Source organism: Alternaria metachromatica (assembly GCF_023757995.1).
Source record: "Alternaria metachromatica strain BMP 0045 chromosome Unknown scaffold_2, whole genome shotgun sequence".
Classification (NCBI taxonomy): domain Eukaryota; kingdom Fungi; phylum Ascomycota; class Dothideomycetes; order Pleosporales; family Pleosporaceae; genus Alternaria; species Alternaria metachromatica.
The window spans coordinates 1,573,097-1,591,294 of NW_026055493.1; the positions used below are offsets into that span (position 1 = coordinate 1,573,097).

Genomic DNA, 18,198 nt, shown 5'->3' on the forward strand with positions numbered 1-18,198 from the left:
ACTTACCCAAAGGAGGTGCGAATCCAGTGGAAAGGTTTAAACTTCGTGCCGCACGTCAGATACGTAGGGCCTAGATTTGAGGCCGAATGAAAGGAGCCTGAAGGCGAGCTCGCAGAATATCCAAGTCTCTGTACAAAGACAGCCTCGTGCTACTACAGTGAATTCGACACAAATCAGAACAAGAAAGCCTAGTTAGATACCCGTATGAAAATCTTAATGCCAGGTGTTTGCTAAACACACGGTATTCGCTGTATGCAGCTGGACCTAGGTAAGATGCGACAAAACTCGTCTCATTGATCTTTGCCGGGGTTAGGCACACCTACTTTATTACGCAATGAACTTGAGTCGGAAGGTTTTTGAACTCGTCGTAGGAAGTCTCACATCATGAGACTTGAGCCTGCGTAGTGTATATCGTTGTGTCGAGGTTGGCTGCAGCACCGAGTGCACACGGGCTCGGTACTAATTGGACATAGCGCGCTTCGGCCGGAATTACTTTTCCGCCAGCCTGTAATTTTCTCTGAGCTCCCACCCACCCCTTCACCTTTAGTCCCAAGCTTCACGGGCACCTCACGGAAGACCAGCTCCAGCAGCCTTGGGGCCAGGTTCGCAGTATTCACGATGCATACACGCATGCTGCTAGCCCCACGTACGGGTGCTGCTGCATTGGACCGCGACCTCGGCTGAACGCGATCCATGAGTGCGGAGACCGCTTCCAACCGCTATCCGCAACACATTGCCAAACCCAACTACCCAGATACCCTTCCTCATACCATATCACAAGATGCGGACAGTCTCGGCGCTAGCTTCGCCTCTGCGGAGATCAACACCTGCAACGGCCCGCCAGAGCACGCGGAGATGCTTCTCGAGCTCCCACAACCTGCAGGCTACATGGGGCTTCATAGGATTGGGACGCATGGGTTAGTACTCTGGCAGCTCACATGATCACCATGTTCTAACATCAAATACAGGGTATCCCATGGCGAAGAACCTACGAGCAAAGATACCCGCTGAAGACACACTCTTCGTGCACGATGTCAATACCGCAGCTACGAAGCAATTCCTCGAGGAACATCCACAAGGCGTACGAGTGGCTGAGAACGTACGAGAAGTCGCTGAACAAGCCGTACGTATACCTCTTCCACTACTTCCAGCACTCTCGTGATGAATTAATTGTTCTATCAATGATCTAAGTTGGGGGCCATTCGTGGCCCTTCTCCTGATTACACAAAAATTATAGCCAATCCTCTGATACTTTATACATAACACATCTTCTTGTCAAGTACTTCGAATGCAGTCCACTGACAGTGTTGCAGGAAACTATCGTCACATCCTTGCCAGAACCTAAGCATGTCAAGGCAGTCTTCAAGGAGATGCTGGAACCAGCTACTCTCCTTTCAGACAGCTCCATCAACAAAGAACGTTTCTTTATCGATTGCTCAACCATTGATCCCATGACCTCTGGTGAGGTGGCGGAAGCTGCTCACTCCACTGGTCAAGGAAAGTTCATTGATGCGCCGATGTCTGGTGGTGTCGTTGGTGCTCAGGCTGGTACACTCACCTTCATGATCGGTGCGCCGCCTGAGGCAGTCGAGGGTGCTACTAAAGTCCTGTCATTGATGGGTCGGAGAGTGGTCCACCTTGGCGGACCAGGTGCTGGGCTCAAGGGCAAGCTTGCAAACAACTATCTGCTCGCGCTCAACAACATTGCGACCGCAGAAGCGATGAGTATGGGTGTGAAGTGGGGCCTTGATCCCAAGGCGCTAGCTGGCATGATCAACACAGCAACTGGCAAGTGCTGGCCCAGTGAGGTCAACAACCCCGTTCCCGGCGTCATTGAGGGCGCTCCTGCAAGCAGAGGCTACGAGGGAGGGTTTGGTATAGGCCTCGCCAGCAAAGATCTCAAGCTTGCGCTGAAGGCTGCTGATGAGGCTGGTGTCAAGCTTGCGCTGGGAGAACCAGCAAGAGCGCTCTACGATGCTTGCGAGAAAGCCGAAAACTGCAAGGGCAAAGACTTTTCAGTAGTCTACAGGTATCTTGGGGGCAAGGAGTAGACAATATGACTTTAATCGACATCAATGACCGCTTCACACATGATCTCCTTCCCTCGTGATGTATATCTGATCGATTGCACAGTCGTGCCTATCGTGGACACCCCCGGAGAGCGAACAGGAGCTTCGTCGTCCTTGCCTGTGAAACGTGTGCCATGCAGTGGTGGGAGGATGGGTAGCTTTGGTCGAAGTGGGAGGAAGACAGGAACAGCAATGCAACGAATGTGAGACACGTAGAGAAAGAAGAGACCTTGTTGTTACGACTAAAAGTGTATACGCCATAAAGTGACTTGAGACCCAGTACTCCATGATCTGTCCGAACATCAGCCCACAAATCGACAATCGATGCAGCAGCGCTAAGTGCGCTACAGTTGATCGAGACAGTAATACATGGTTGGAGAAAGTCAGTGACGAAAGATGCCCGCAGCCCTTTGATCCCATGACCCATTGACATCCAGACCGTAGACCCAGAATGACAGACATCCAGTACAGCAAAATCCTGCGACCACAGTTTCGCGAAAGTAGACCAGACAACGCGAAACCAGGCTCAGATCCGTAGTGCAAAACAGCAGGGTCGCAGGATAAAATCAACGCAAACATCGGAAGTAGAAGGAAAGATCATGGCAGAGCAAGACGAAGGAATTGCAAACGCCCATATCGCACACAAGGGATGATGGATCATCCTGAACAGAATAGGCAGCTCAAAGGCTTGATGGCCTGTAATCGTACATGTACGAGTCGTATCGTATCGTCGTGAGTCATATCGAGCAGAGAGGTCGGAGAGTTCGTAGAAGTCGTTATCTGGAGTAGGGCTTGTTCATCAGCGCGATTTCGCGCGCAACTGTTGCCCACTCCAGGTCGCGGCGAAGAGGCTCATTACGTCGTTGACGCTGGTACTCTTCCCACTTAAGAAGTTCGTAAGTGAATCGAAGGTGTGGTTGAATTATAACATTAAGTCGTCGTGCCCGAACAAAGCAGCTGGAACTAAGTTAGTCTGGGTCAAATGGAAGACAGCTCATTACTTACTAGGCACGAGGGAAGGGTAGGCCCATCTCGTTCATGACTTCAGCAATACAAATTGTTGCAGAACGCGATACGCCGACACGGCAATGCACTAAAGTAGCGCCTCCCTCTTTCTTGCCTGCTTCTACAAAAGGTCAGTTATGCGAGTCTCAGCGTGGAGTCAAGCCACTCACCAATGAATTTCAGACAACGCTCAAACTCGCCCCAGAGAGGATCTACGCCATTGTCCTGAACTCGATCGACCATCAGGAAGTTCTCGGCGGGCCAGTCGAGCTTCTTCTTGACGTCTTCGGGCCAAGAAAGCGGTTCTCCAACACTCAGGATGCGGTTAATGCCCATAGCGCGGAGGAGCTCCGGGTTGTTAGCGTGTCCAAGGTTGCCGAGGTACATGTAAGGCAAGATCCGACTGGGCAGACTGCCGTCGAGCTTCGAAAGCCAGCGTGGTTCGGAAAGATTCAGAACACTCTGGTTGAAGCGAGGAGAGTCTTGAAGGATTCGAGGTTGAATCGCTGTTAGAAGAGCAACATCTGAAGGGTATGCGAAGAAGTTGCGGCCTTTGTCGCGATGCATTTGAATCCAAGCATCGTGAACAGGTAGACCTTCTGCATACATGAAGTAAGCCAAGGCCAGAAGTGTCGTCTCGGTATAGCCATCTGTGCAGTGTATCAAAAATTTGCGTGGCGCAGCAATGTCGTCCATCTCTATAGCTTCGTCTTCTTCTTCCCGTCTTCGCTTCGACCGCCGGACCTCTTGTGGGTTCGCCAGCTCGTACATCCATTTGCACATTTCCATCAGGCCGTCAACTTCACCATGCGCCCATGTAGGAGGCATGATGCTTCCGGATGAGGGAAATTCCATGTGCAGGGTAGACTTGCGGTGAACTCGTTCCAGACCCATGCGGAGAGCTCGGAGCGAGCGCGATTCGGGTACATGCGCAAGATCGGTCGCCTCAATCAGCATATCGTAGCCTTCTTCGCCCACGCAATCCGGATGTAGTGCCTGGTCAGGCGTTGGTCCCAGGAAAACGTTGTTGCTGATCTCAGTTGCTTTAGACATCGCACTCATCTCGTATCGTTCCCAATAGACTGTATGTTCATGTCAGCGGTGAGTCATCTTCTGTGGCATACCAACTTACAGAAATCGGCAATCTCTCCTGTCATATCGCCCGTAGAATTGATAGCAACCAGCTTTGGGTACTTCTCCTGCATGGATGCAAAGGGATCTGAACTTATTAGTTTTGTACACTTTACAGCAGTCACTGATCGTACCTGAGAGCATGAAGGTGTTGAACAGGCAATGCGGAAATCCGTTCCTTGCTTCATACTGCCTCTGCGCCCTGGAAATCTTCTGAGCAAGCGCAATCGTGTCTTGTGGCTTGGTTTTGTGGTCGCCGTATACTATGATGTCTGACACCATAGCCAGTTTGCAGGCCTGGATCTGGAAGTTGCGCACAGAAAAGCCATCCTTGGGGTCACATTCAATGAACCTGGGCGTATCAGAAGACACCGATTCCAGTAGCTCATCCGGTGCAATTGCGCCCTTGAGCTTGGAGGCTGACAGGCTCCCGCCGGTCTTGACAACAGTAATACTGCGAATGCATCTAGGAACTTTCCGACCACTTCTGCGACGGGAAGAGAAGAAAGCAAGCTGTATCTGATTCTCGGAGTGAAGACCATGCATCCACGGGAAGACTTGGTCGGGGTTCGGAAGCGGCTGCGTTGCAATGTGCTCTAGGGCCTCCGCCATGCGATCCGCGGTGATAGTGTACACGGGCGGGTCATCGGAGTAGAGTGAACAGTATGCATCTGGCGGGTATGTGATTGACGAGGTTTCAATAAGACTGTCCTGGCGCGGGGGCGATGCTGGGGGAGTTGCAGGGAGTCCACCCGGGGAGCATTCCGGGATGTGCTTGTTGGGAATGGCGGTAGGCGTACCACGAGAAGAGGTGTTGAGCGACAGGTGCGGTGGAGGTGTCGAAGAACGACCGGGCATAGAAGGATATCTGGCGACAGCAGCAGCCATGTTGACAAGTCCAAGGCTGGGGGATTAGAATGTGGTCGAAGGCGCGCAACGTGTGAAGGGCCTGTGGTGGGCGAGGAATCAATTGGGCAGGCTCCTTGCAATAGCAATAGGCTGGCTAATGGTGATGGTCCCTTCCCAATCAAAGAGATGCGGCGGAGGGGTCAGAGGACCACCAATGTACAGCAGGAGCGTGCGTATCACGACAGAGTGGAGTGACAGGAGTGATCTGTCGCGCAATGATCAGTACACGGGACCGAAGGACGTCTTATGCCTCGAGCTGTGGGACCTACCGCGATGAAAGTTTGGGGAGACGGCGCACGTTAGTTGTTGAGTTGATCAACAGCCGGGGTCAAAGAGGTAAGCACGAGGGCCGTCGAGAAGTTGCGACCCTTTGCAGGAAGGTACGACCTACAGCGCGACGGTGAACATGATGTGAAGACAGGTGAAGTGAAGAATTGCGGGGAATGGATTGAACTGGATTAAGTCGAGAAGAAAGAAGAAAACATGGAGGGGCGAGGGGCGTCGATGGAGGTTGTAGCCACGACGAGGGATATGGGCGTCTCTAGTGGTTCCCCGCTATCTGACTTTCCCAGCATTCGACAAGGCGCCGTTTTAATTCACCCAACCCAGCTTCGTGGTGCGCGCCACCATGCAATGCCTGCTCCGACAGCTCTGCAATCGTTGGCCCGTGTAGACGACACAGCACACGGGGCATGCACAGAAGCTGTTCCTGCTCCATGACAGCCGCTGGGATTCGGCAGCATCACGGCGCAGTTGTCCAAGGGCGATAAGGATGCCAGTGGGTGGGTCTGGCAGACTGGGCAAGGATGCGTGCGGAGATATGAGGGCACGCAGTGTGCATGCTAAACTAGCCACTATAGAACTCACGTCCCGCTAACAAGGACGTCGCCGGCAGCGTGGAATCGGGCTGACAGTTAGTGTGCCATTCGCATGCGGATCCAGCATCATGCCCCACTAGCGTGCAGCTCAGCAATTGCCACCCAACACGCGAGCTTGAAGTCTGGAGCTTCATCGAGCGATTGCCGATCAACCCCGCGTCTTTTGGCACTCTGGAGCCGTCGATGAGACTAGAGTCTGGAGCCTCCTCATGGCTGTCAAACGACCAGCTGCAGACTGCACGCTTTGGACGTACTAGCTAAACACGATTCACGAGGCCATACTGTTTAGTCGACCTCACAACCCCGCATTACGTTGTCGCTTCTTATCGCTTTGCAAGGGAGGCAGACCAGGACCAGGTGTCTGTGTTCGTTTACTAGATCCGAGCCTACTATGTCTGCCCGAGTATTTGAGTCGTAAGCCCCAATGCATGCTGACGCACGGTGAGAAAAACGTTCTGGAGCGCATCCTGTCGCGAAGCTCTAGACATCGGTTATCATAACATGTGAAGCGGATTCGTGTAAGATCTTTTGGGTTGGGTTGCTAACCTGCAGCCGGTCTACATGGTGGTGACTGCTCGCGTGCCTTCCGATGCTCCTCTTGCTATACACACACGACCGTCGTATCCCGTTCAAACATGACGCCCAACTCCTCGCATAAGCTCAGTATCCAAATCCTCGTACGTTACAGATATAATGAAAAGGTATCACTCCGACAGGGTCCATCCCGCAATCCGCGCTCCGCAAGCCAAGACTTATCCTCATACATCAAGCTCGGCTTTTGAGTTCAGTATATCATCGACGATGGAGCGCTGGACAGCTATCCTGTCCCTATCGCCCGCATCCTGCTCCCTCAACAAGACCGCGAGTACTTCGATCGGCGGGTCGAGATCGAGCCGTTGCGCTCGCTTCCAGCGCTTCAACCGAGCGATTCCGGTGCATGGCTACATAGCGCAAATCGTGTTAGCGGTGGACCAAGACGTGGGGGAGCTCTGAAGGCAGGGTGCTGGGTAGTAAACTTACGCCATAGTGCGCGCTCATGTCGAACTCCCTGAGGATTTTCTCGTGCAAGCTTAGAGCCCCCTGGTGCGCCCTTGGTGCGCGCCTTTGCTTCTCCTTTGCGGCCCAGTACTTCTTGATCGCTGCATCTGACATGCGCCGTGCTTGGTCCTCCTCTGGTGTACTCTCAACCTCCTGCGCCTTGACCTCCTGTTCTGTTTGCTCGATGATCGCAGCTTCCGTCGTTGTCGGCTCAGTATCTGAGATGTCGATGGTCTCCGGCTTGACGTCTTTCAGCTTCGCTTCGAGGAGGTTCTTCTTTGCGCCTTGTGCTTTTGCGCCGGACTTTGTGACCCTATTTGTCGTTCCGTGGAATGCGAGAGTCGACTGTTGCGATTTGGCCGCTGGGCCCGGTGCTTTGCGTTTAGGTGCCATTTTGATGTATTTGCGATCGATTTCTGGTGATTCTTAGGTATTTGACGTCTTGATGGTTGCGTGCTATGATGGGGTGGTTGGGTTGAGTGACCTCATTGGATTTGCTTGGCGTCGATCGGGGCGCCTTCCCTGGTTGCTGCAGTGATACGCGAGATCGCGCAGACATGTGACCTCGCATCAATCTCCACCCCCACATCGTGCCGAAACCGCGGGATACTTTGCATGTGTTTTTAGGACTATTCTACCTTGTTCTGGTAAGTTCAGAATCCCCAGACTTGTCAAAATCGCGAATCTTGTTAAAACGAACGCGTACACCTGAGTAGACGTGAAAGTCCGCGACGAGGACGCTTGACTCATACATAGAGCATGCCATGTTTCTTAGGTGTTCACTCTTACTGACTATGACCTTAGTGCTGGAATTGTACTTCACAACCTACAGTCAACAATGACTTCCACAACACCCCCAGATGTCGCCGCCCACGCGGAGGCTCTAATCCCCAAATTCCATCTGACCCGCCTCTTGAATTCCGACCAAGCTGGCCGTCGCATCTCCCTTCTGGGCACCATAGACTCTAAACCCGCTCTCCTGCTCGCTGAACGCGCTGCCTTCGATACGAACTCTGAAATTCTAAACAGCTTCTCCACCTCGCTCCGTAACATCAAGAACCTCGGTGCAAACGACATCTACGCCTGGTTCCTGGCAAACTCCAATCCCAGCGACGATAACCCGCCTCCAGACTTCAAACTGAACCTAATCTATCCTTGCACGGATAAACACATCAAGAAGTACGAGCAACAGCGCTTAAGGGTCGTCACCGAGACGCCAGAGATTTACGAAAAGTATGTGAGACCGTACATGCAGGCACAGCGTGAAAAGGGCGCGTTGAATTGGGTATTCAACATCATTGAGGGCCGGACTGAACAAGAGGATGTCATCTACCGTGAGTCGGGCGAGGAGGGCTTCTTGCTTTTGCCTGATCTCAACTGGGACCGTAAGACGATGGGCAGTCTGCACTTGCTCGGCATCGTGGAGCGAAGGGATATCTGGAGTGTGAGGGACTTGAAGAAGAATATGACGGAATGGGTGAAGCATATGCGGGAGAAGATGCTTGAAGCGACTGTGAAGCTTTATCCGGAGCTTGAGAGGGACGAGTTGAAGCTTTACGTGCACTGTAAGTTTATACTGGGAAAATTGTTGCGAAGAGTTGCTAACCGATGTGTAGATCAACCGACGTACTACCATTTCCACATTCACATCGTCCATGTCTCCCTGGAAGCGGGCAGTACGCAGGCCACTGGGAAGGCATTGGGTTTAGAGAACATTATCTCGCAACTCGAAACCATGGCTGCTATTTCGTCCTCGTCACCTCCCGGCATGCAGGATGTTAGCTTGACATATCATCTTGGTGAGAGAAGTGACCTATGGGAGAAGGTATATCTGCCGCTCAAGGAGGGACGAGTAGTCAAGGTGGACGACTTTTGAGGTGGACGACTTTTGAGGAGAGTAACATACTCCTTGAAGTAGTATAGACTAGTGTATACATCATGCTACAGACCATGCAGCGTTGTACCTTAAAATTCATCGCAAGACATTTCAGCGAATTGCCGGGACTCCCTCCTCTCGTTATCCTCCTAGAACGACTCGGCAAGTGTAATCAGACTGAAACGCAGCTCGCCTCCGCCGGCCTCAGCCTCGCGCTTGAGGAAGCTACGTACGCCCAGGTCAAGAGCCTTTTCGCTCAGGACATCCTCATCTGGACCCAGCGCACCGCGGTCAAGAGGACCTTTCCGCCGACCGTCAAGCTCCCACAGATGGTTCTTGTCCGACTTGATAAAGCAAACGTAGTGTAGATCGACGTCGGAATCGGCCTCAGGCGCAGCAGTATCACCACCGGATGCAGCGCTTTGGTGTGCGCTCTCGAGAGCTTCAGATTCGTAGAGGAGATCGGCTCGTTCCACAGGCTTGAGGGGTATCGCGTCGTTGACCAGCTTGGCCAAATTCGAGTCGGGTCCTAAGGCTTTTGTCAGCATGTCTGATGGCTGTCTCGGAACACGGCGGCTACTGACTGATGTGTGCACGGGCGGAACCGTTGGAGACGCCGTGGAGTAATCCGATTAGACCACAAGCATTTCCAATAGTCTGCTTATACCAGATGACCTCCTCCTCTGGACCGTGTCCCTGGTATTCAGGCTTGTCCTTGTCTTCCTGCATGCGGAATGTCTCGTATGTCTTGCTGACAGGGAAGACGAGGAGGAGGGCGTGAGCCGGTCGAGGTACGAAAGCAAGTAGTTCGGGCTCGTCTATGCTAAAGACATCGTGGAATGCAAGCTTCTCCGACAGACCGAGCTTGTGGACGAGAGCGGACATGACATCGGGATTGTTTTCTGTCGCGCATTAGCTGACATGTATGCAGTGTACGTGGAAATGTCTTACCCAGAGGAATGAACCTCTTCCTGCCCTTGGGCACATCTGGTGACGATTCGGACGCCATGGTGATGCTGTGTAGAAATGGTGTTGCGGGGAAGGAGAGCTCGACATGTTATACCTAGGTAGACGTGGGGCGCAGGCAGCAAACGACTCGTCATCCAAACTCTCTTTGCCTTCCACAGGCATACCATAGGCTACAGCATCGTCTGCTTAGAACATTGAGGGGGTTGGCTCTGCCTTCCGCATGTTGAGGCCTTGAAGGACTGCGCGCGTCATGAAGGAGAGACGATCAAGCACCATTTACTCGTGGAGAGTAGTCCGTAACACGAGGCATCTCAACCCTCAGCATAACAGCATCATCTTGAGGTGCACTCGACGCGATGCATGCGATGGACACGCGACTTGGAAAACGCGATGGCCTGTGCGGCGACATGGCGGAAGCTTCTGAGCCCCGCGCGGTGACGAAGGACCTGAATTTGACTCACGTGAATCATGCATCTTCGCCGTTGTCCCTCCGCTACGCCCTTTTCTCGCATATTACACATCGGACGACCTCAATTACCACGGACGAGATATTGCCAGGCCAGAGCATCTCTGATACCGCCTACACATCCCCGCAGATCCATAGCCACTGCGCCCAGTAGCTTTACGGCGGATTTCTTTACCCCACTACAGCCACTTGCCCTCAACTTTTTCCAGCGAACCTTCGCACCACTGCCCACCATGACGACAATCGACGAGACCCTGGTCACCTTCCTCAAGACGCACGCGCCCAACAACGCCGCCGACGAGACGGACGCTGTCAAGGCCTCGCAGGCCCTCTACCCCGAAGTCACCTACACCGACGCCGAGAAGACGGAACTCAGTCAATGGCTGATCACTGCCTCCCACATTGCCTCCTCCTCTGAGGATGCCGCCAAAGCTTCCGAGCGCCTATCATCACTGAACACGCACCTCTCGAGCCGAACCACCGTCCTCGGCGCAAAGCCCTCCGTCGCAGACATCGCCCTCTACCAGAAGCTTGCACCAGTAGTCTCGAAATGGAGCGCTGAGGAGAGGACTGGAGAGCAGGGATACCACCACATCGTCCGCCATGTCGACTTTGTCCAGAACTCGCCTGTCTTCGGCCTGAAGCTGGACGACAAGGTCAACATTGACCAGGACAACGTCATCTTCAAGATCAAGCCAGTAGACGCAAAGGCCGAAAAGGAGCGCAAGAAGAAGGAGAAGGAGGCTGCTGCTGCCAGTGCCGCCGCGTCTGGTGCTACAGCTACTACTCTGACCGGCGACCAAGGACAAGCCGCACAAGGGGGCCAGGGAGGAAAGACCAAGGCGGAGAAGGCAAAGGGCAAGGCAGAGGCTGCTGGCTCCGCCGTAGCGTCTGCAGTCGTCGGCAACGCAGCGGGCGGCTCAGCAGGTGGTGTCCCAGAAGGCGCGCCGACCGAGAAGAAGAAGAAGGAAAAGAAGGAGAAGCAGCCCAAGCCCCAGAAAGCGTAAGTTATGTTTCCATCCTGCGTCTATACACCATCTAACAACACGCAGTGCGCCAGTCGAGAAGCCCCTCTCTCCCGCCCTCATCGACCTTCGCGTAGGCCACATCCTCAAGGCCGAGACCCACCCCAACGCCGACTCGCTCTACGTATCCACAATCGCATGCGGCGACGCTCCCGGCACAGACAACACCTCAGAGTACGAAGGTCAGGTCGTGCGCACCGTATGCTCGGGTCTCAACGGCCTGATTCCCCTCTCGGAGATGCAGAACCGCAAGATTGTCGCAGTGTGCAACCTGAAGCCCGTCACTATGCGCGGTGTCAAGAGCTGTGCGATGGTACTCGCTGCGTCACCACGCGTTGCTGAGGGTGAGGACAGCCACAAGGGCCCAGTTGAGCTGGTAGATCCCCCCAAGGACAGCAAGGCTGGCGACCGCGTCTACTTCGAGGGCTGGGAAGGCGAGCCTGAGCCAGTGCTCAACCCCAAGAAGAAGGTCTGGGAGATGATCCAGCCAGGCTTCACCACAACAGATGGTCTAGAGGTCGGCTTCGATGTTGGCGTCGTACCACAATTGAGCGGCGAGGGCGCGGATAAGAAGACGGGTGTAGCTAAGCTGAGGACCAAGGACGGTCTGTGTAGCATTCCCACTCTCAAGGGAGGTGTTGTGCGATAGATGGGCCTGAAAGTATACGACATTCTAGTGAGAATTGTTGGTGCTACACATACCAAGGCCTGGCGGATACATTGAGTGTTTCGAAGTAGATAGCATGCCACACAAGTGAGCTTGTCGCACTTAATAAACGATCAACGTAACCCCAAAGTCTGCCTAGTCCACTTACTTCACCTTCAAAGGATCAACACATACATAAGTTTTACTCGAAAAGTCACTGTCATCATCAAACTTCATTATCGTCAAGTTAAATTTCAATTCCTAATGCTCTGTAACTATCCTGGGTATACAAACACAATCGTAAAAACCCGAAGGTATCCTGCAGAAAACAATATAAACGCCGTCATGCTACATTACGACATCATCCCAGCTATTACGAGAGCCTAATCCATTAGGCTCACAGGGTACTCGTAGTCCTTCTCTGCATCCGTCCCGTGTAGCCTGACCTGGTACAAGCACGTATGACTAGCACCCCAATTGCTAGTCACGCGTACCATGGCTTTCGAAACGGGTTCGGACGGCTCGCCAGCGAGGTCGAATGTCTGGAGGTGGTTGGATGCGTGGATGTTGTATTTGAAGGATCCCAAACACTTCCAGGCGGGACCGTCGAAGCTGGGTGGTGGCGGATCGCGGCAGGTAACCTGGCGGTGGGAGTAGTAGGGGTTAATGGGCGCGTCTGTCTGCACCCAGAGCTCGATGTCACGGGGCGCGTTGGAGATGTTGCGCGCTGGCATCATGCTCATGGGGACGTGCTCGATGGTGACTTGCTTGGGGATGACGGGTCGTGGGAGTTTGACAGTGAGTTGGGCCTGGCCGCTTGAAACGGGCGCTTGGCCGGCAGAGCACCAGCAGTCGCCTGGCTCTTCCCACTTTGTCAGCGCAGCCATGGGTGGGTTGCGATGAGGGACGAAGGCCCAGCGGCGTATGAGCCCATGGAGTCGACCAGCTCGGTGGTTGTATGTGACGGAAGACATGTCAGGATCGACGACGGCGCCTAGACCAGGAGAGAAGTAGTTGGGTTTGGTGAGGTGGAGTTCGTAGTTTGCGACGAGGTTGGCTTGCGCAAGAGAGTTGAGTCGGATTTGGTCCATCATGGTCTTTCGGGCCTCTGCTTGCACCATCGTCTTGAATTGAGCGCTCTGGGCTCGGATAGCTTCGTCGATCTTCTTGTCGACTTGAGCGGTCAGGTTCTCGTAACGGCGCTCCATGAAGGTAACGAACTCATCACGAGAGACGGCCTGTGGCCAACTCTCAGTGTGGCTGCGTTCCTGCTGGGCCGTGGTGTCGAAGAGCTCGCCGAGCTTGGTCTTGGTCTGTTCAATGTAGCGCGCCCACTCTTTGTCGCCCATGCTTGAACGTGTCTTGCCAGTCAGTGCCATCCAGAAGTCATCCGTGATTTCAGAAGTGCCATCCTCATTACGGCGAACGATCATGACTTCAGGAAGCTCCTGCTTGAGCTCCTCAATTGTCGTGCGCATATCTGCACGAACATCCTCCAAGCGCTGCGTGTGTCGCTTGTCGATGTTGGACATGCGGCCCCATAAGAGGTTGTCGTCGCCGTTGTTCTTGTACGCTTGAGCCAATTCAGCCTCGGTGAGTTTGTGCTCGGTCGGAGGGAGGATGAACTCGGTAATCTTCTCATATGTGTGACTGACTCGAGCGCCCACAGCCTTCACCAATCCAGGCGTACGCACGGCTGATTCGGGGAACGGCGTGGCCACCATGGCGGAGGAGATAAGGTAGCTCAACAGCAGTAACCCGGCCAATCCACCAAACGCCCAAATCATAAGCTTTTTCCATTCCCATACCGGCTCGTCAACCTCATCTGGTTCAACATCGCCAAGCCATGCGTTGAGCTCGACCCTGTCCTTTTGGTGCGGGCGGCGTCGCTCTGACTGTCGCTGTGACTGCGATGGTGGACCTTGTTGTTGAAGTCTAGTCTGCTCCTCGACGATTAGATCTCTTACAGATCCTTCATTTTCAGCTGACGGAGCGCGAACAGTAGGCCGCTGCGTGTTTGCCCTGATATGGGACTGTCCTTGGATGGGTGCCTTGATAGCATTTTCGGCAGGAGTAGGAATCTGAGCCGGAATTGAGACCCTGTTACGAACAGAACTTTGAGATAAGACGGGGGTGGGTCCTTGGGTCCTGGCTCCATTTACAGTGCGACTGGCGGGCCTGCGATTTGGTACTGCTGGCCTGACGAACGGATCTTGTGCGCCCGAAGTAGCAGCCTCGTGAGTGATGCCGTTCGACTTTGTGTTGTTGGTAGATGTTGTAAGGTCAGGTCTGCGGTTCGATGCTGCAGGCTTTCCGAAAGGCGAGCCCATGAATGGATCCTGGGACACTAGCATACCAGCCTCGTGGGCAAGACCGAACGACTTGGTGGTATTGCCGACAGACGCCGCAAGATCATCATCGCTGTGGTCAAAGTCATCACTGTCGATGAAGGAGTAGCCAGGAGTGACCTTTGACTTCGATGCGGGGTTGCGCACATTGTCGGGTGAGATTTTGTCACTGTTGCGATTTTGCCTGATGAAGCGCGATTGGCGCTCACTTCCAAGTTCCTCGACACCTTCTTCCTCGTGGTTTTGTTGTTCGCTTTGATGGTCCTCCTCTTCCTCATCGTCGGCGTACTTCTCCATCTGATTCTCCATAGCCTGGGCGAATCCTGTGGCAGGAGCGGCCGGGAGCTTATCCGGGGCACCAGTACGACCGCTCGCGCCATAGGCATTTGATCTGCGACTGGCGACCTTGGTCAAAGTTGTTGTAGTACGTTTCGCTGCGGCGGAAGCTGTGGCGTTGGTGACAACTGAATCTGCAACAACAGAGTTTGCCTTTTGACTGAGGCGATCTGAGCGACGGTTACGTCCTCCAGGCGTACGCGCCTCTCCATTGGCACGTTGCGACATGGCAGCGATGAGCTCGTCAAGATCGCGGTTGAAATCTGGAAGTGATGTGTCGCCAGCAAAATCGAAACCAAGCACAGGAGAAGGGGGCTGAATTGATTGCTGAGGTTGTGTGAGCAGTTGGTCGCTGGAAGATTGGGTTGCTGGGGCGGTCATGTAGAAGAAAGAAAAGACGCCAGAGGACTGGAGTCGTCCAACAATAGCTGTGGACAAAGAAAAAAGACAGCTTCGCGACAATGACAAGACAATAGAAAACAGAATGGGTTGCCCAACTGCTGCCAAGCTGCAGCCAGCTGGCGAAAATTTGCGCGGTGAAGACGAGGTGAAGGTGAATCAGGACGACACGTGCATACAGCCTCGCAATGCATGGGAGAGACTTGGGCACATCGCAAAGACATGGGTAGGAAAATCGCGCCAACTTACACCTCGGCCAGAGACCCAACTTCTGCGCGTCCTATTTGCGCGATTGCGGGCGCGTTGCGTTCCAACTCTTGCTCTTTAACACTTTCGGTGACGGTATTGTTGATGGCGGGTTCCTGCAGTGGGTCCGTAAACACGTGGACAAGCCTTCACGCGTCGAAGCCGGCAGATGCGCTGTGGGACTAAACTCGATGGAGAAACTTCTGGCGCTCGTTCATGTGTAGATTGCGACTCGCGATCATGTTCCCAGGATGCGACGCGATGTTGTTTAGTGTGTATTGATGGGTGACAATGAGGTTGATGAAAGTTCGAGGTCGCGCTTTGAGGTGCAAGGGTTCAGCCTGTCCGCAAGCCGCCGCAACCGGTAGGTTAAGCGAGCCTGCACTCCATCCGGCGGTGTGTGACATGGCATTCTTTGACGCGAAAAACTAACTCTTACGAGACACAAGCAGACAGGAGCAAGAATAACAAGCTGGGAGAGATGGAGCACCCCTCAGAGACGACTGGGAGCTAGTGTCTCCGCTACCACAAGACATGGATGATGCATGAAATTTCCGGGCCCAGCTGGAAGCGGAGCACAAGACCCTGAGAGCCACAACGCTTATTCCGCCTGCTCGCATGTACCTGCGTCACCCAAGTTTAGTCCAAAGGATACGTCGTACGGCCAATCTGTGACTGGCGCATGTAGCCAAAAGACGGGGAGTGGCTGGTCAAGTCCTCGCAGCAACTCATGGACTGTGGGTGGGTTGCTATCATGATCTACAGGGCTGACAGGCAATCCTCACCCGCAATCGGCCCACACTGTCACAGCCCTTGCTCTTACAACTCTACCAAATTCGATATGATTGTATCGCACATGATAGACACTGTGTCTACCGTCCTCGCAACACATGTTCCCAGCATTTTGGCAGAGCAGAACACGAGATGATGAAGCGGTAGCTGGGTGCAACCTGGGGACGTCTCCAATTCGTAACATCTGTCTGCTGCGCATACATGTGTTCAATTGAAATCAACATGCTAAACATTAGAAGATCGTGGAAGTCTATGGGAAACACATGTCTGGCGATGGCTATGAGCAAGCCAGACCATCCTTGCCGAATGAGGAAATCTATCCGCACGCGGCTCTTCTCTCTCTCCTAGTGGCACAGCCCATGAACCCAGCATCTCGTGCTGCCGCGTTTTTATATATCTGCAACCTCGCAATCAAACGCAGTCGCCGAATCGCATAAGAGCGACAGACCCCCAGAAACATTCTCTACTTCACATTCCTCAAGTTCTCACAATGGTTGTAGGATCCGTTCTCGTCACCGGGTAAGCTACCCCTCCACCCCTCCACGCAGCTTCAAGACAGCATCATGGGCAATTGGTACTAACAATGACTCAGTGGTACCGGCTACATTGGCTCTTTCACAGCTCTTGCCCTCCTCGAAGCCGACTACAAAGTCGTCATCGTCGACAACCTCTACAACTCGTCCCCAGAAGTCGTCAACCGCATCGAGCTCATTTGCGGCAAGCGACCTGCCTTCTACCAATGCGATGTCACAGATGAGGCGGCGCTCGACAAGGTGTTCGAGGAGAACCCAGACATCGACAATGTCATCCACTTTGCTGCGCTGAAGGTGCGTCCATTTGTCAACTACTGTCTCGCAACCCCAAGCTAACGCCTCCTAGGCCGTTGGAGAGTCTGGCGAGATTCCTCTGACATACTATCGCGTCAACGTCGGTGGTTCCATTGCGCTTCTATCCTCCATGGTCAAGCACAACGTCACAAACATCGTGTTCTCTTCCTCCGCGACCGTCTATGGCGACGCGACGCGCGTCCCCAACATGATCCCGATCCCCGAACACTGCCCCATCGGCCCGACCAACGTATACGGCCGCACAAAGTCCACCATCGAGGGTGCCATCACAGATACCATCGAGGCTGAGCGCAACAATGCGAAGAAAGCCGGCAAGGACGAGAAGGAGATCAAGAAGTGGAACGCTGCGCTACTGAGGTACTTCAACCCCGCTGGTGCGCATCCCAGCGGTATCATGGGCGAGAACCCTCTGGGTGTACCATACAACCTACTTCCCTTGTTGGCGCAAGTTGCGATCGGCAAGCGCGACAAATTGCTCGTCTTCGGTGACGACTACAAGAGCAAGGATGGCACAGCGATCCGCGACTACATCCACGTCCTCGACCTAGCGCGGGGTCATCTCCAGGCGCTCAACTACCTGCGCGAACAACAACCCGGTGTCAAGGCATGGAACCTGGGTACTGGCAAGGGCTCAACCGTCTTCGAGATGATCAAGGCCTTCAGCACCGTTGTCGGACGCGACCTGCCATACGAGGTTGCACCACGGAGACAGGGTGACGTGCTCGACCTGACAGCGAACCCAACACTCGCGAACAAGGAGCTAGACTGGAAGACAGAGTTCACACTGGAAGATGCTTGCGCCGACCTGTGGAAGTGGACAGAGAACAACCCAGAGGGTTACGAGCAACAACCACCAAAGGAGTTCGTCGACGCGCTGAAGAACAAGAAGGCTTGAGCTAGAGGAGTGAGGATGGAAGGGCATGTGCTTTCTAGGAAGTGACACCTGCATTAGCATCTTAGAGATGAACGCTGAAGCGTTATTATTTTACATAGATATGCTGGACATAATAGTTGAACCAGATAGGGTAGAAACGCAAACTTCGAATACTTGAACATCACGATATGAGCTCAGACTACCCCCAAATCCTCAGCACTATTAAACTTTGGAAAAACGTAATGTTCAAAACATATTGACACCAACAGCATGATAAAAAAGAAGCAGCTAAGCCGTGACTCGTACCTAGCGTTATCTCCAAACACGAGTGCAGTATAAAATC

General features: G+C 53.6%; 8 protein-coding genes across 8 annotated transcripts; 4 read left to right on the plus strand and 4 right to left on the minus strand.

Moving 5' to 3' along the window:
- Positions 1–913: 913 nt before the first annotated feature.
- J4E83_001358 (uncharacterized protein) lies at positions 914–2,051 on the plus strand (the record flags this gene model as incomplete). Its single annotated transcript, XM_049328314.1, has 3 exons — positions 914–917; positions 969–1,123; positions 1,314–2,051. The coding sequence occupies 3 exons, from the start codon at positions 914–916 to the stop codon at positions 2,049–2,051; spliced, it is 897 nt and encodes a 298-aa protein (XP_049192832.1).
- A 794-nt stretch (positions 2,052–2,845) lies between these two features.
- J4E83_001359 (uncharacterized protein) lies at positions 2,846–5,093 on the minus strand (the record flags this gene model as incomplete). Its single annotated transcript, XM_049328315.1, has 5 exons — positions 2,846–3,026; positions 3,075–3,195; positions 3,245–4,156; positions 4,207–4,293; positions 4,340–5,093. 5 exons carry the CDS (start codon positions 5,091–5,093, stop codon positions 2,846–2,848), a joined length of 2,055 nt encoding a protein of 684 aa, XP_049192833.1.
- A 1,657-nt stretch (positions 5,094–6,750) lies between these two features.
- Positions 6,751–7,423, minus strand: J4E83_001360 (uncharacterized protein; the record flags this gene model as incomplete). Its single annotated transcript, XM_049328316.1, has 2 exons — positions 6,751–6,933; positions 7,013–7,423. The coding sequence occupies 2 exons, from the start codon at positions 7,421–7,423 to the stop codon at positions 6,751–6,753; spliced, it is 594 nt and encodes a 197-aa protein (XP_049192834.1).
- A 445-nt stretch (positions 7,424–7,868) lies between these two features.
- On the plus strand, positions 7,869–8,906 carry J4E83_001361 (uncharacterized protein; the record flags this gene model as incomplete). The annotated part of the gene is made up of 2 exons (XM_049328317.1): positions 7,869–8,595; positions 8,647–8,906. 2 exons carry the CDS (start codon positions 7,869–7,871, stop codon positions 8,904–8,906), a joined length of 987 nt encoding a protein of 328 aa, XP_049192835.1.
- A 149-nt stretch (positions 8,907–9,055) lies between these two features.
- On the minus strand, positions 9,056–9,915 carry J4E83_001362 (uncharacterized protein; the record flags this gene model as incomplete). The annotated part of the gene is made up of 3 exons (XM_049328318.1): positions 9,056–9,435; positions 9,491–9,808; positions 9,858–9,915. The coding sequence occupies 3 exons, from the start codon at positions 9,913–9,915 to the stop codon at positions 9,056–9,058; spliced, it is 756 nt and encodes a 251-aa protein (XP_049192836.1).
- Positions 9,916–10,574: 659 nt separating this feature from the next.
- Positions 10,575–12,015, plus strand: J4E83_001363 (uncharacterized protein; the record flags this gene model as incomplete). Its single annotated transcript, XM_049328319.1, has 2 exons — positions 10,575–11,344; positions 11,394–12,015. The coding sequence occupies 2 exons, from the start codon at positions 10,575–10,577 to the stop codon at positions 12,013–12,015; spliced, it is 1,392 nt and encodes a 463-aa protein (XP_049192837.1).
- Positions 12,016–12,395: 380 nt separating this feature from the next.
- J4E83_001364 (uncharacterized protein) lies at positions 12,396–15,077 on the minus strand (the record flags this gene model as incomplete). The annotated part of the gene is made up of 1 exon (XM_049328320.1): positions 12,396–15,077. One exon carries the CDS (start codon positions 15,075–15,077, stop codon positions 12,396–12,398), a length of 2,682 nt encoding a protein of 893 aa, XP_049192838.1.
- Positions 15,078–16,623: 1,546 nt separating this feature from the next.
- J4E83_001365 (uncharacterized protein) lies at positions 16,624–17,876 on the plus strand (the record flags this gene model as incomplete). Its single annotated transcript, XM_049328321.1, has 3 exons — positions 16,624–16,652; positions 16,726–16,960; positions 17,013–17,876. The coding sequence occupies 3 exons, from the start codon at positions 16,624–16,626 to the stop codon at positions 17,874–17,876; spliced, it is 1,128 nt and encodes a 375-aa protein (XP_049192839.1).
- Positions 17,877–18,198: the final 322 nt, after the last annotated feature.